Raw genomic sequence first — 15,910 nt, 5'->3', positions numbered from 1 at the left:
GTGAGCCATGGCCGCTGAGCCTGCGTGTCCAGAACCTGTGCTCCACAACGGGAGAGGGGGAGAGGCCACAACAGTGAGAGGCCCACATACTGAAAAGAAAAAAAAAAAAAAAAAAAAAAAAAGAAAAGAAAATACTAAAGAGTTCTTCAGGTAAAGGAAAAATGAATCTAGATGGAAGTTTGCAGATGCAGGGAGGAATGAAGAACAATGAAAATGGTAGATGTGTGAGCAAATTAAAATAATATGGTTGTCCCTCAGTATCCACAGGAGATTTGTTCTAGGACTCCCCAAGTATACCATAATCCAAGGATGCTCAAGTCCATTATATAAAATGGCACAGTATTTGCGTATAACCTCTGCACATCCTCTGTATACATTAAATCATCTACATTACTTAAAATACAGTGTAAATACTATGTAAATAGTTGCCCGGGAACTCTTCAAGTTTGGGGAAATTCAAGTTTTGCTTTTTGGAACTTTATAGAATTTTTGGCCCATAAATATTTTCAATCTGTGGTTGGTTGAATCCGCAGATGTGGAATCCACAGATATGGAGAGCTGACTGTATTGACTAAATACAAGAATATTGAAAATGTTCTGTTGAATTGCATACACAGGCACACATACAGAACCATAAATAATTAAAATATCCCACTTTAAATGTAGTGAATTTCCATGTAATTTCCATGGATTGTGGCTTTTCTACTTAACCTCTTTATCTTTTTTTGATAACTATGATTAATCCAGTTTTAGACACACTTTTTGCTTTTTTTGTCGTTTTTTTTTTTTTGCGGTACGCGGGCCTCTCACCGCTGTGGCCTCTCCCGTTGCGGAGCACAGGCTCCGGAGGCGCAGGCTCAGCGGCCATGGCTCACGGGCCCAACCGCTCCGCGGCATGTGGGATCTTCCGGGAAGATCGGGGCACGAACCTGTATCCCCTGCATCGGCAGGCAGACTCTCAACCACTGCGCCACCAGGGAAGCCCCTAGACACACTTTTTGAATGGTATACTTATTTGCGCCACAGAAGACCTAAGTGTTTCTAGAAAAAACAACTAGAATGAATTTATATGGAAGCCTATTACTACAGTGCATGTGTGAGCATGCACTGTAGTAATAGGCTTCCATATAAATGTGCATGTTATCAGGGGAAAATTTCATTGTTCTGGGTTATCTTAATAATGTAAAGAGAACTAAAAATTTTTGAGTTTCTACTATCTGTCAACATTCAGGTACACACTTTACAAAAAGCATTTTGGTTGATACAATATACTAAGTGAGAAAAATACCGTTGTTCTAATTTTACAAATAAGGAAGTATAGTTTCAGAGAGATTAAACCACTTGCCTAATGTCATGACTATATACTGATGGAGCTGGAATTTAATCCCTGTCTCTTGGGCCCCCAAACCCATTTTCTTTTTCCTATGTTCCTGATCTCTGCCCCTGTGAACAAAGGTATTGTAATACCATCAGAAGACACGAACTTAACATTTCCACTACTCCAAAAGTGGGGAATGTTACTTGAAATAAATAGGATCCAATGACCTGAGGTCATGGATTTTTTTCATGATACAAAAAGTTGTGAAATAGCATCAGCCTTATTACATCTACTATGCAAATCAAGTCTCTCTATGTAAGTGTCATGAGGCTGATATTCAATTACAGAACTACATTCACATCACACATATGTATTTGCATGCACATACGTACAAATCTACTTACAAGTAACAGTATCGGAAGGGGATGCCAACTGAGTTCCAAGTGGGAGGACCAAGCTGGAGCTGGCTCCATAAATCCTGGCCCAAACCTCTTTAAAGCCATTAACGTCATACACTGAGCAGAGAGAACAAATCCTACTTCAAGTGGCGACTGTTTGTCTGCATTTCCTAGATGATCCCCTGCTCTTGGGCAGAGGCTCACTGACAGACAGCCCAACACCTACTAATGAACAGGTTCTTGCTGTGTGAGCCACATTATACACATTCCTCAGAGCAGCCAACATTCATGTTCTGAAAATAACTTCTACCGTATACAAATCTATTCAAAGACTTTTACATGTTGCCAAGTATCTGCAGACTCACTAAGAAGAAATGTCTTCAAAGCCTTTGTGACAAGTAACCTTATCGATAATTCCGTAATCTGTGATATAGAGGCACATGCTCCCCATTACATGCACCATATTTTGGGGCATTTTGAAAGCCCTTCATTATTCCCCAAACTATGAAGGCAGGTCTTAGAATTAAATGCTGTGAGATGGTCGATAGCTTGAACAGCCTACCTGACAATTCATGAAAGAAAAGTGATGAGGAGAGAGAATACATGAGAGGTGCGCTGAAAAGAGCCAATGATAATGGGATTTATTTTAACCTAGAGCACCTTTGGGCAAGTTTTCTCTGTCGCTTCAAAGGCTTGCCTTTGGTCCCTTCCTCCTAAGTTCTGGCTTTGTCTTCTCCCGAAAGTGATCTGCCATCCTGGGAAAAGAATGCCACCCCCTCAGCTGGGTCCACACAAATCAGGAGCAAAAGATTCAGATAAATCTGATCATTGTAAGCAGTGGACTGGATGGCTGAGGCCGCATGTTATTTTTCTCCTAATTATTTACCCTCGCTAATATTTGTCCTCACGAATATTCTTCCCACCCTAATTATGTAGCCTGAATTATCTAGACAATGCACTTTTTTTCTGGTCTGCATATATGTGAACTAGAGTAAGTTTTTGCCCTTTCATTGGTAAAAGTTAAACTCTTGCTGCACGTATCTCAAATAAGCACACGAAAGTAAGTCATAATAAATCTATTTCAATTTCGTATTTAGGTTTGTCAGAAGGACATAAACATTCTTAAAGGTTAACTGATCATTAACAGTTAATGAACAAATCGTACCGACAGATTTTTCAGTGAGAATGTACATGGTTGGGTCTGTCCTCTTGAAACTCCCTTGGAGAGGAACATTATCTGCCTCAAAACATGCTGTCAATGCCAACAGGTACTATTTTGGAGGTGAAACAGAGATGGTAGGATTTTGTGACATGATGTCACTTTAAACCAGAAAAGAGTCTGAATTAGTTGTATTTGAGGTCCATGTGGGTCTCCCTCTGGTGCTGAGAAATATTGTGTTCACACTTGAGGTTTTGCAGTTTTAATAAAGTTCAAAAGGTAACACTGAGCACCTGCCAAATATCAGGGACTTAACTGTTTAAGACCTAGTACTTGCCTTCAGTGAGGAGCCAGAACATGTACGCAAAACAAGTCACTTCGCCAGGGCGTATATGGATACTGGCAACCATGTTACCTGGTGATGTCCACTTGGATATCTATGGGCAACTCAAACTTAACGTGTCCCAAACAGACCTCCTGATAGGCCCCTGCCCACTGGCGCCTCCTGGGTTCCTCCCCACCTCCAGGGGCAGCGTCCCCATTGTTCCAGGGTTCAGGTCAAAGCCCTGGGCATCATACTTTACTCGACTCCTTCTCCCAGACCGCACACATCCAAATCACAAGCAAATCCTATCGGTTCTCTCTTCCAACTACAGCTAGAATGAGACCATTTCTCACCGCTTCCACCTCCACAGTCCTGGCCGAGCCAGCTTCTCACGGGGAGAAAAAGCCTCCGTGAATAAGCCTGGCGTGGTCTGCGCGCCACCCCGTCCTCCCTGCACTGCAGTGACACTGGTCTCCCTGTTGGTCCTTTCACTGCAAAACACTCGTGCCTCTGGGTCTGTGCATCTGCTATTCCCTCCACGTGGAGTCCGTTCTGCCCTGTGTCCTCCCGTTCCCCTTCTCAGAGACAGCGTCACCGACCACCTATTTAAAATAACTACCCTCCATCCTTATTTTCCCCACCCCCACTAGGCTGCTTTATTTTTTTCCCATAGCACTTATTAGCTTTCGATGCATTAGTTTGTTTACTTCCATATTTGTCTGTTTCACCTCTTCCCATAAACTCCCATAAGACTCTATGTTCCATGGGGGCTGAGATATTGCCTGCTTTGCTCATTGTTGTATCCCCAAGGTACAGAATACTTCCTGGCACGTAATACGTGCTCAGTACAAATCGGAAAGACTAGATCTGCGTTTGCCTTCCACGTGTCAAAAACGCCGCAATGGCGCTACTGGCCAACAGAGGTCAATGTTTAGACGCTGGAGAGGCTCTGCCTGGCCTTGCTTCCACCAGCCAGGACTAGATTGGGCTTACAATCCCCCCGCAGGGAGAGGAGCTGCGCCTTCCCTGGGTCTTGCTGCTCAGCCCCCAACAGACCGCTTTCCTGGCTGAGGCACAGCTGCCTCACTCCATGTTCCCCTGTCAGATGCTGAGCTCACCCTGATTTCACTGAATCACACTTCAGTTACTTTGTCTCCAATCTTGAGGTTCCTTTTTGCTCTTTCATCCACGCTAATGACCATTAATTCACGCTAGGATCTTGTCGGGGTTCAGACAGACTCTGATTAAACTCCAATGAAAATAAACTCACGGGGGCAGTACCATATAAAACCAAAGCATGTTACATAACTCCTGGCAGCTCGACACAGTCCATTTTTTTTCATCCCATAAATATATCCTTCTCCAAACACTTTAAGCAGTCTGGAAGATGAAATGGGAGCATGAATAGCCTTTGTCCTGGTGGCAGCTTTGAGGCCCCTCTGCCTTTCATCTCTGGATATCTTGTATCCAGCACCTTTCTTTTTTAGGGGTGATCACCTCCCATCCTCCTGTGCCCTTTTCCCACCCTTCTCCTACTGCTGCAGGCACGCCCATCGCTCACCACTGCTTCAAAGAGAAACCTGCCCTCCCCTCCCTCTATCCAGCCCCGCTAAACCAACTCCTCTGAAACGATCACCTCCAACTTCTATTCAGGATGAAGAAACCAAGACAGGGACGCAACACATCCTCACTTCTGGGCTGATAATTATTTATTCAATGTCACCTTCCTGTGTTCAGCAAAATTCCTTTAGCTACTTAGTTAAAGACTACTGTAACTAAACAACGCATGCATATACACATATTTACGCTGTTTGGTTGTACTTTTCAATGGTAGATTGGTGCTATGTCTATATACATACACATACGTACGTATCACCAAAAGCAAGATATAAAGAAAACAAAACGCCTGTTGCTTAAATTTCTGCTTTCCTCAAAGGCCAGTCTGCACAACCACATTCCACACGTCAAGGAAATCAGAGAACCCTGGAGCAAAGACGGAGGGGCTGACGGAGAGCCCCATTTACTTCGACGTTGAAAGATCATTAATAAAAACAGTCACACCTCTTCAATCGAGTGTAAGAGCGTCTGTGAATGTTCTATTTAAAACATTTCATCACATTCACGCTAAGCCTGACTCAGTCTTTGGTGGAAGCTGTTTCATTGAACCCACATCCCCGCACAGAGACGCCTCCAAACACAAACCCCACAGGACGGATGAGCTAGGTTCTTCTCGCATTGTCGCTTGGCTCCCAGGGCCTCCACGGGACCCAAGCAGCAGGTAACCAGGGCAGGTCTGGGGCCCACGGGTCTATCCCACTTGCCCTCCTCCCCTGGGGTCTTAAAATGTGTGCCTGAAAGAACTGCGGCATATTATTTAGTGCTAAAAAGAAATGAGCTCTCAAAGCCACAAAAAGACACGGCAGCACCTTAAACGCATGTTGCCAAGTGAAACAAGCCAGTCTGAAAAGGCTACATACTATAGAAGTCCAACTGCATGACATTCCGGAAAAGGCGGAGCTACAGAGACGGAAACGGATCAGTGGTTGCCAGGGGTGTGGGATGGAGTACCAACAGGTGAAGCATGAAGGATCTTTAGGGTGGGGAAACTAGTTCCTAGGACACGGGGAGGCTGGATGCATGATATTACCCATTTATGAAAACCCACAGGATGTACAGCACAGAGTAAACCCTAATGTGAAGTATGGACTTCAGTTAATAACCATGTATCAACTTAGCTAATCAACTGTCACAAGTATACCACAAAAATGCCAGATTTTAATAACGGGAAACTTCAGGCATCTGGGAACTCTCTGTACTTTCTGCTTTTTTGTAAACCTGAAACTACTTCCAACAATAAAGTCTATTTTTTAAAAAGCTATAAACAACAACGGTCCAAGAGAATCTGCTTCAGTAACACACGTAATGGCTTCCCTGGTGGCGCAGTGGTTAAGAACCCGCCTGCCAATGCAGGGGACACGGGTTCGAGCCCTGGTCCGGGAAGATCCCACATGCCACAGAGCAACGAAGCCCGTGCGCCACAACTACTGAGCCTGCTCTCTAGAGCCCGCGAGCCACAACTACTGAGCCCGTGCTCCTAGAGCCTGTGCTCCGCAACAGGAGAAGCCACTGCAATGAGGAGTAGCCCCCGCTCACCGCAACTAGAGAAAGCCCACGCGCAGCAACGAAGACCCAACACAGCCAAAAAAAAAAAAAAAAAAAAAAAAAAAAAATCCTCTTTGCCTTTAAATAAATAAATAAATAAAATAACACACGTAAGATCCCCGAGCTGGGGGCACTTACATCACACACAGGCTAAAGGAGAGCATTTTTCTTCTTTTGTGGGGAGGGGGAGGGAACACAGACACACAAACAAAAATGTGTTCGATACCGTTCCTCTGCTGGAGCCTTTCTGGTGTTAGAACTGAACGGTTTCTCACCAATCACTGGACCCCAGGCCCGGTAATGAGCTGTGCTTTGAGGGAAGCCACTACCTATTTTCTGATTCATTAGGGTTCATGTTCACCAAGCCCTACATGTAAAATGTTTGGCAAGTTGGTTTGCCTTGGCCGCTAAGGGACTATACAGGCTTCTGTGTGGCTTGCATGAGGGCTCTGGCTATTTTTAGGCACCAACTAATCCATTAAATGCATAATGCTGCCACTGATGGCTCACAGAACGCAGCAGTCAAAATAAAAAATAGTGGAATGAAAGGAAAGCCATCAGTAGACATGCAGTGATCACGTCATCATAACACGCTGTAAAAGCGTGCCTGCGCGCGCGCGTGCGCACACACGCACGCACGCGCGACAGTCGGGAGAAGAAAACGGCACGGAATACTAAGCAGCCACCAAGGAGGTAAAAGCAAGCAGTCATCTTCCTGAATCTGGGACACGACAGATAGCCCTAATAACAGACGGAGGCCAGCACTTAGGAAAAACGCAGTCAACGACAAGTGTCACCCCAGAGCAACTCACAGATAAAATGTACTACAATTCTGACAAAATGTTGTGTACTCTTCAGAAAAGCTGAGCCTGCGAAGAATGAGATGGAGGAGGGGTTGGGTGGCTGCTCCACTGTTGGCCAGATGGGAGCCCAGGGCTCCCCAGGGGGGGTCATCCCGGGCAGGGGGTCCCCCCGTGGGCATGATGCTTAGATCCTCTCTGCAAAAGCAAGGCGCACGAGCCCGTTTCTGCATCGGTCCTCTTACTGATGTGCAGGACTGGACCACCCAACGACCCCTCCAGTCCAGCTCCCGCTCAGGAAAACACAGACTGTGTTACGGGTACACAGGCTAGCATGAGGTCACGGAGCCTTCCTCAGAGAAGCAGCAGGATGGGTGCTCCTGGGCCACTCAGGGGAACATGCCACAGGAACGGAGGCAGCGTAAAATGGCTCAGTGTGCCCACTGGAAAAGGTCAGCCTTCTTTCTAGACTTTTCTAAGCTGTCTCTCCTTCCATAAACTCTTTGGAGAGAATGAAGCCTTTTATCCATTTTTCAGAAGCTAACGTTTCTCTTCTCAGGGCCAAAGTCACCCAAGTGGAAGCAGGGAAGGGAAACTAACATTGGCGAGGGCCTACTACGCGCTACGTACTGAGCTGGTTCCTTCGAACGTATTTCCTTTCATTCTTCTTCCTTCAACCTTCTTTCTTCGCACTACGACGTAAACCGAACGGAAGGCTCATACATAATTTGTACCGTGAAGTATGTGGGCACTAATCTGTACACGGTTTGCACAAGCTCCGGAGGGGTGGAGTATAGATTCAGCCTTGGGTCTTTTCGGCTCCAGGTCCTGCATTTTCTGACCAGCTAACCTGCTTCCCCCACCCAAGCAGACCATGCTCCATCCTCCAGCCGAATCACACTGGCTCCCACGTTGATGCTATCATCTGGGGATCCCTTCTGGGACTCGCCACAGACTAAGGAGACCACGGGTGGCTACGAAGAGGCTTCATGTGGTGCACAGAGGCTAACAGACAATGCCTGGGATGCCCTTCCACGGCACCAGGGTGGGGGAATTGGGATGCAAGGACGCTTTGCCTGGGCCGAGAAATACTGCACTGGGTAGCACAAAACCACACGGATGGTGACGAACAGGCAAAAGCATTTTTCTCCTACACTGCCTCATCTGGAGCTTTAGCTGGAGACCACCCTGGAGGTGTCTTTCACACAATAATAATTAGGAATTTGGCTCCTGAAAATAATCCCCTCAATGAAAACTCCCTTGGCTCGATCAGGATGGCTTTCCTTCCAACGAGGTCTATGTGCTGATTATAAGCATGAAAATCAGGAAAGTTTCCCGTTATGTCCCCCCTTTGCTTTTTGCTTAGTGGATGCTAGTAAATTTTACAAGGGCTGTTCTGCACGGCAGGAAAGCCAGGGATTACAAAAACGAGAGGAGGCCCAAGATATGATCGTACCATAAGGAATCATTTGCCCATTTTAGTGATGAGAAAACCCCCAGCTCTGAGAGGTAAGACCACTTGTCTTGCAGCCAACCAGACCCCAGGCTCGTGGCTTCTCCCACCAGCCACACTACATTCACCGGGGATGCCCATGGTTGGTTACAAAGTCAAGCATCTCTGTGGTCCTGCTTCCGGGCAGGATTTATGCCTGAGGTCATAAAGCCATCTGTCCTCTAGCAAACCACCCCTTCCTTCCACAACTTCCCCAATCCAATCTGTGAGTCTGCTAATTAAGTGCAACACTTTGCATGTTTCTAAATCTCCCTGTGGGTGCAAGTGTTAGTGATTTCTAATCCACTGAGCAGACAGACCAGGGGAGAAAACCCCACCGAGTGCCGCTGAGGATGGAGGGAAGTCCTCAGCCCTCGGAATGTAAATTAAATCCAGACCTTCGTTTTCTCTCTCTCTTCCCTCTCCCCCTCTCGCTTCCTCTGATTCCCTCCTGACTCTGCTCCTGTCACTTGTGGTAAACACAGCTGGTGGAGTATTTTAGCTGTGATGATGTCAGCCTGTTTCTGATAGGCTTTGGGGTAAAGTGACAAATCACTGGTGGTGTCGGGGCCCCGCACTTGTGTTTCTACAGCCTGAAAACTCCAGGCACCCTTTGGAGCCGAAGCCGTACCCAGCTGCAGCATGACTACACAGGGACCTGACAGACCTGTGCGCAGGCCCTGACCAATGTGCTGCCCTCTAATTTGCACCCTGGCTGTCAGCAAGGAGACTGGTGGTCTGGCGATGGGAAGGAAATGAGACTTCACACATGGACGCCGATTTCACCATCGTTTAAGCGTTCACTCTGCAGAGGATCGAGCGGGGCAAACAGAGAGATGCTTCCTCTCTAACAACTGCCGGTCGGGTCGATGGAGCTAGAGGTCCGTGAAGCTCCTCATGACTACGGAGGCTGCCGGGGCCTTGGAGATGAGCCCTCAGCTCAGAGCTGCTCTTTACTGGAAGAGATGAGATGCTAGGCCGCAGACAGCAGCATTTTCAAAATCACCCCTTTCCACGCCTACCTCTCTTCACAGGAGTGCTTTAAGGATTAAAAGGACCATGAAAAAACATGTTTACTTCTCCTTCTTGTTTATTTTCCAGGCTTCACCTGGGGTCTGTTAAAAGACAACTTTGCTAAAGACAGCTTGTTCTTTCAAACAGTATCTATCCACCCCTAATCCATGTAGACAGTGGGAGTGAGCAGAAACTACAGATGGGTAGTGAGTTCTAAATAATGATGCCCTTTTCCAAATATTCTGATTTTTGCTATATATATATATATATATATATATATATATATATATATATTTTTTTTTTTTTTTTTTTTTTTAAATCAGAACTCTGAGAAATCTTTCTTGGGCCTTACGAAAGGCTACAGCAACATCTCACCATAAAAAAAGAAAAGCCTTCGGGGCTAAAAGCTCCTGGCAACACAGGTCCCCTGATATTGTGCAAGATCCCACATCCGGACGTTCACAAGCAGTTCTGGACAATGCTTTGGAAAATCGGGCTCCCCTACACCTCACTTGATCTTTTTCTTTTAAATACACTAAAAACAATTCAAACCATTAACTAGTTTATTTTCTTTGAACGTCCCAAATACCAGCTATGCCGTGACCATTTTTCAACTCATTTCAACCTGAAGGAGGTGCTGTCACATCTGAGCGTTTCAAAGTCCTCAGTGAAACCATTCCCAGAGGGAGTGAGTCTCTACCCACCCCCACCCCCCCCCACCCCCGCCCAGGGCAGTTCCTGGCCTGGGGGCCAAATCTGATTGACTCCAAGCAAGCTAGGCAGTGAAACTGCTGTTTCATACAAATGGGCAGAAGAAATGCGTTCAGGTGATTTAAGAAACTGGAAAAGAGTGGACTGAAGAAACCCATGGAAATGAAAAGAGCTAAACATAGCTCCAGTTTTAACATGACTCAGCTTGGCTACATCTGGTCCTTGGGGTTCCTATTTATCAGAAGTCCAGGAGCTCACCTGGGGCAGCCCTGACTTCGCAGACTATATTAACCACGCCTTTTATTCTCTTTATCTGATGCTTTGACGTCTTGGGGCCTTGTCGACTCTGGAGGGACTGTGCCTCCCTGGGTTAGCTCACTCCTAGAGATAGCTGACAGCTCACCTGCCTGCGAGAACGTCCTTCATATGCAAAGCAAACACCCACATCCCAGACACCTCCTCTATGGAGCTTTCCACTCTCTGGGCCACTATCCACCAGCCCTAATCACCCCAGGGCCAGGTACCAGACACCCAGGGACAGCTCCTCGGCCCAGAGCCTGCAGAAATGATTCCCACCAGCCAATCCTAAGTCTGCCTACCCTGCCTCACCCGCTCCTTCCCCCTGAAACCACAATCAAGGCTCTTGGCCATGTTTTCTCCTCACTCCAAGTGCCTCCCGACTGACCCTGGTGCTTCCCCACGTGGCCCTGCACGGCACGGCACAAAACCCTCCTCTTGGCGTCCGAGTTTAACAAAGTATCTTTTCGATGGCAGTTGTATTCTCATCTGTTGGCCTCACCACACCTAAATAATAACAAAACCTACGTTTTAAAACAAAGACGTGTAATGGGGTGTGGCCGCTCTGGGCATTTACGTTCTCATCTGAACCAGCACTGTCTTTTCGTGACCAGAAGACAAGGGGGGAGGGGAACAGCAGGCTTTTCTTAATCAGGGTTCCTCATCTAAACCACAGAAGGAAAAAATAACTTGAGTGGCGATCTTCTCGATTGTCCCGAGAACGGTACCTGAGCAGCCCCACTCTAGACACAGAGAAGTTAATTCGTTACAAACAGCAGGTGCTTCGGTGTACTAGGGCCTAATTCTCTTAGAGAACGTGGTTGGGGAAACGCGATGAGTCTAACCTCTAGGTTTAGACGAAAACCCGCAACCACCCCCACAGCCACTGACGGGTCTGCCTCTTGGAAGAAATTCACTGTGCCGGGAAGCGATGGGGGTGGTGCGGCGGCGGCGGCGGCGGCGGGATGCCCCCCCCCCCGCCCGTGTGGTCCGGATGAACGTTACCTGTGCTCGGTGATCCCCGACCGCGAACTGTATCACGGCGGCGCCCGGGTTGTGGCTCTCCTCCACCCTCTCCACAGTGCTGGAGTCGATCTTCAGGCCGTCGCTGATCTCTGCGCTCTGGATGAAGTCTTCCGTTTTTAAGTCCTCCACCTTCTTCAGCTCCCCGTTGGCCAGCTGGATGATGGAGCCTTTCATGAAGTAGGGAGGCAGCGTAGGGGGCGCGGCCGCGGGGGACGCCACCGACTGCACCACGGGCAGGTGGATCTGGGCCTGCACCATGGCCGGGTAGGCGGCCTGGGTGCCCAGGGCCTCGGGGCTGAAGCTCTCGCTCTTGGGAAGGGCGGTGGTGACGAACGTGTGAGGCACTGCAGCAAACTGGGGCGACGACGTGACGATGGCCGAGGCCGCACCCGACCCCTCCATGTCAGCACTGCCCACAGGGATGAGCAGGGGCTGGGTGCCGGGGAGGACCAGGTGCGGGGGCAGGCCGCCGGCGTAGGTGATCGCTTGCTGCTGGCTGCTCAGGTAGCCGATGACGGGCGGCTGGGTCCCTGCGTAGAAGGCTGTGGCCGGCAGTCCAACCGGGAGGGGCTCCGAAGCACTGTGTGTGGTCTGAATGACCGTGTGGGGGGACAGCGTGGCGACGGCGGCGGCCTTCACGCCTTCGGGGCCCAGGGCCTGCTGGGGAGACAGCGCGTAGGATCGGTGCCCGGGCTTCCCTAGGTGCAGGCCGCTTTTGTCGTTGAGGGCGGAGGGGGAGGCCTCTCGGTGGGCGACCTGCTGCACCTCCAGGTCGGCGGCGGGGGTGCTGCTGTTGGGTAGGACCATCACAGAGGCCCGCGCCCCGGAGGAGTCGCGGCTGCCGTAGTCGGCGGGGCTGGGGTGGACCACCACGTGCCTGGACTCGTACGGGTGGGGAACGGCCTTGCCGCCCGCCTTCACCAGGCCCAGCTCGGCCGCGGTGGGCGCCCCGTACCTGCGGCCCTTCTCCATCTCCCCGTTCAGGATCTCCTTGGCCTGCACGCCCTGCTGCAGCCGGCTGCTCTCGGCTTTCTTGGGGGCCTCGCGGGTGACAAAGGGGCTGCCGGAGTCGGTGTACTGCACGACGACCTGCGGGGAGGGCCCCAGGGTGAGCGCGTGCGGGATCATCGTCTGGTGCGGGTGCAGGTGGACGGGGATGGCCGGCGGGGAGGCCGGGCGCGCGGCGCTCTGCGGAGAGCTGGAGATGTGCAGGTACTGGTTCTGCTGGGTGGGGGGCGGGGACCCGGGGGCCAGGAGCCCCGCGGTCCTGCCCAAGTGCTGCTGCTGTTGCTCAGCCTTGTGTCCCGAGGCTTGGCTCAGACCGCCTATGTTGGCCAGCAGGGTAGAATAGGCCTCCAGCTGGGAGCGCTGGGATGGAGTGGCGGCCCCCGCGGCCGAGGCCACCGCACTGGTGACGGGGCTGGCGGTGGGGGAGATCAGCTGAGAAGGGATGAAGCCGGCGTAAGGCCCGCCGTACTGCGAAGAGCCGATGAACTGTAAGGTATGCGGCAGGTGGGCGTACTGCACGGGCGACACCGGGGCCCCGGACTGCGGGGGCGGGTACGCGGGCATCGTCGTGGTCGCCGGGACGGACCGGGGCGCGCTGGGCGGGGAGTAGTCCAGCCCCGCGGACAGCGCTTTGTGTAAACCTATTCCCTGCTGTAAACCGAGCTCTGCCGGGGGCCCCGCCGGCCCGAGCCGCCCGCCCGCGTGGCCCCGGCCGCCCGCGTGGCCCGGGAGCCATGCCACGCCCTCCGCGCGGTGGTTGTCGCTGGGCACAGCCGTGGCCTTGTCCTCCGAGGGCCGGCTGGTGGCGGGGATCTCGCGCTTCTTGGGAGGCAGGCATTCGTTACTGCGCTCTTGGTTGGATTTCATTTTTCGCCGTCCCCCCTCCACGGTGACCGCTTCACTCTCTGGCTGGCTCTGCTTTCAGTCTGATAAACGGAAAGTCACATTTGATTTCTGTAGGGGATCCAGGCTCTTCATGAGGAATCATCTCCCTGTGGGTGCGATCCGCCAGCAGCCGCCCTGGAATCTGGGAAAAGGAAGAGGGTCGGGACAAGGGGAAGAGGAGAGGGAGGAGAGAGGCGATCAGAACAACATCAGCACCGGAAAAGAACGTCCTCCTCGAGATTGAGACTAAGCTTCTGGTGTCAACGTGAATTCCAAACACCGCCACCCCTGCCCCTGCCCGCCCGACATTAGAGCAGGTAAAACGCTGGCCGCGCTGTCTAGGACACCAGGAAGGTCATTACACACCATGGAGCACATCAAAACCTCTTTTTTTGGTGGATTTAGCAAGTCTCCTAGGACATTATGGATTTAGCAAGTCTCCTAAGACACCTCTCTCAATACCCTCTCTCTTTTTTTCTTTTCAGAAGGTAGACAGTGCATTTCTTAGTTTCGCTTCCAGAAATGCCGCTCCAATTCCTTAGCTCTTCTTTACCTCGCTGGGCGATCTAATGATGCCCACGAGGAGGATGACACCGGTGAAGGTCAGCCAGACCTACCCGCTGAGCCAGGCACTGGGAGGGCCAGGTTAGGAACGGGAATCCTCCGCGGACTTCATACCTCATCTCTGAGTCCCCACCTGCCAAAGGCGCTACTCAAAGATTCCACCGACTCTGGGTCCATACTGGACCTACAACAATTCTCTCTTCCCTAACACACGCGTGCACGCGCGTGCACACACACTATACACAGGCCAACTCAGCAGACGGAGCCACCAGATAATCGTGTTCTCTACAAGTTTCCAAACAACTCCCAGTACAGCTACTCACATGGTTACAGAAAGCCAAAAGGAATCTGTTTGACAGTTAAAATAGGAACATGGTTATGGTTTTTGAAAAATGCAATAATCAGGCTGATGCATTGAGGGTGTCCCTAATGAGGGTGACTTTATGCTTGCTTTATCTCTGCCTCTTACTTCCTTTCCAAGTGGTCTTTGAATTTTCTCTCCACACGCTCCATAAAGGGCCAATCCACCCTTAACCCTAGAGATGAAACCTCTGCTGGACCAACCAGGCCTGAGTGTTTCAACCTGGACATACAAGTAGTGAGCCTGGAGCCAGTTTTCATGGACACCTAATCTCAGTCTTTCAGGAACCACGGAACCCTGTTACCATGACTGTGTAGGCAGACAGATGCCCACCTGGCAAGAGGCAGATCATCAAGGGAACCAACAGGGACCAGGCTTACAGGCAGCAGCTGCAGCCGTGAGCCGTGTCACGCTCTGTGATCCTGGGAGCCTTGGATCGGGCTCTGGGAATTTCAGGCCCTGGGTTTTTAGCATTTCTCCTACGCAGACCCGCTTTTCTATAGTCTGATGTTAAAACAGACACAGTTAAGGCAGCAGTTTTCAGCACTACCCTCCCCGACCTAGGGCTTTGTAAGTCCCAGATAACTGCATTCTGTATAGCCTTCTCTTATGAAATGCATGGCACGTAATTTACACCCAATATGTGCAAATAGATTAAGATGACAGTGCTATTTTCAAAACAATGATAGAATAAAATTAAACTACAAAAACTGAAAACAGCTGCCCCTTTCGACTGCTTAAAAAGTACTGATACTGATCTTTTATCTCTAGGTTTTAAGTCACTAAGAAAGAACTGCATAAACTCTGTTCCCACACAGACTAGTAAAGGAAAGTCATTTAGGAGATAGACTCAAAGGGAACTGTTCCATGCGCCCCCTGCTGGCTTCACAGCAGCACTGATCCAATAAAACCCTACAGGATTTCATTAGGGAAGTTCATGCAAGAGTAGTATGTCAGAATCCGGAATGAGAATATTTGCATATAGTAGGCCCAGCCAGTAAGGCAATAGGTTAATTAGCCCAAGGCAGCTCTAGGGAAGAAAAAATAGCAGCATAAAAGTCCTTTCAAAGCCAAGTAAAATGTCAAACGTATTCAGAAAGAGGTCCATTAGCAATGCAAATGTAAAACTGCTGTACAACCGAATGCACCATACACAAACCTAGAAAACCCCTCTGAAGGTACTTTTTTAAAAAGAACTCAGCTTTCGTGAATTTGAATACGAATGCTGCAGTGCCTTCCTTGGTTTATTTACACTGTGTTGCTTTTTTTTTGGCGGTACGCGGGCCTCTCACTGCTGTGGCCTCTCCCGTCGCGGAGCACAGGCTCCGGACGCGCAGGCTCAGCGGCCATGGCTCACGGGCCCAGCCGCTCCGCGGCATCTGGGATCTTC

General features: G+C 49.9%; 1 protein-coding gene across 2 annotated transcripts in view; it reads right to left on the bottom strand.

Annotated features, from left to right (window-relative positions):
* Nucleotides 1-15,910, bottom strand: part of ATXN1 (ataxin 1) — a 328,762-nt gene that overhangs the window by 27,991 nt on the left and 284,861 nt on the right. For both annotated transcript variants that reach the window (XM_055079724.1, XM_028479267.2), the window contains exon 5: nt 11,682-13,737. In XM_055079724.1, the coding sequence (XP_054935699.1) occupies nt 11,682-13,577 (1,896 nt within the window). In that variant the 5' untranslated portion in view covers nt 13,578-13,737. The remainder of the gene's footprint in view (nt 1-11,681; nt 13,738-15,910) is intronic.

Source organism: Physeter macrocephalus, chromosome 18 (assembly GCF_002837175.3).
Source record: "Physeter macrocephalus isolate SW-GA chromosome 18, ASM283717v5, whole genome shotgun sequence".
Taxonomy (NCBI): Eukaryota; Metazoa; Chordata; class Mammalia; order Artiodactyla; family Physeteridae; genus Physeter; species Physeter macrocephalus.
This window is presented reverse-complemented; position numbering and strand designations above follow the sequence as displayed.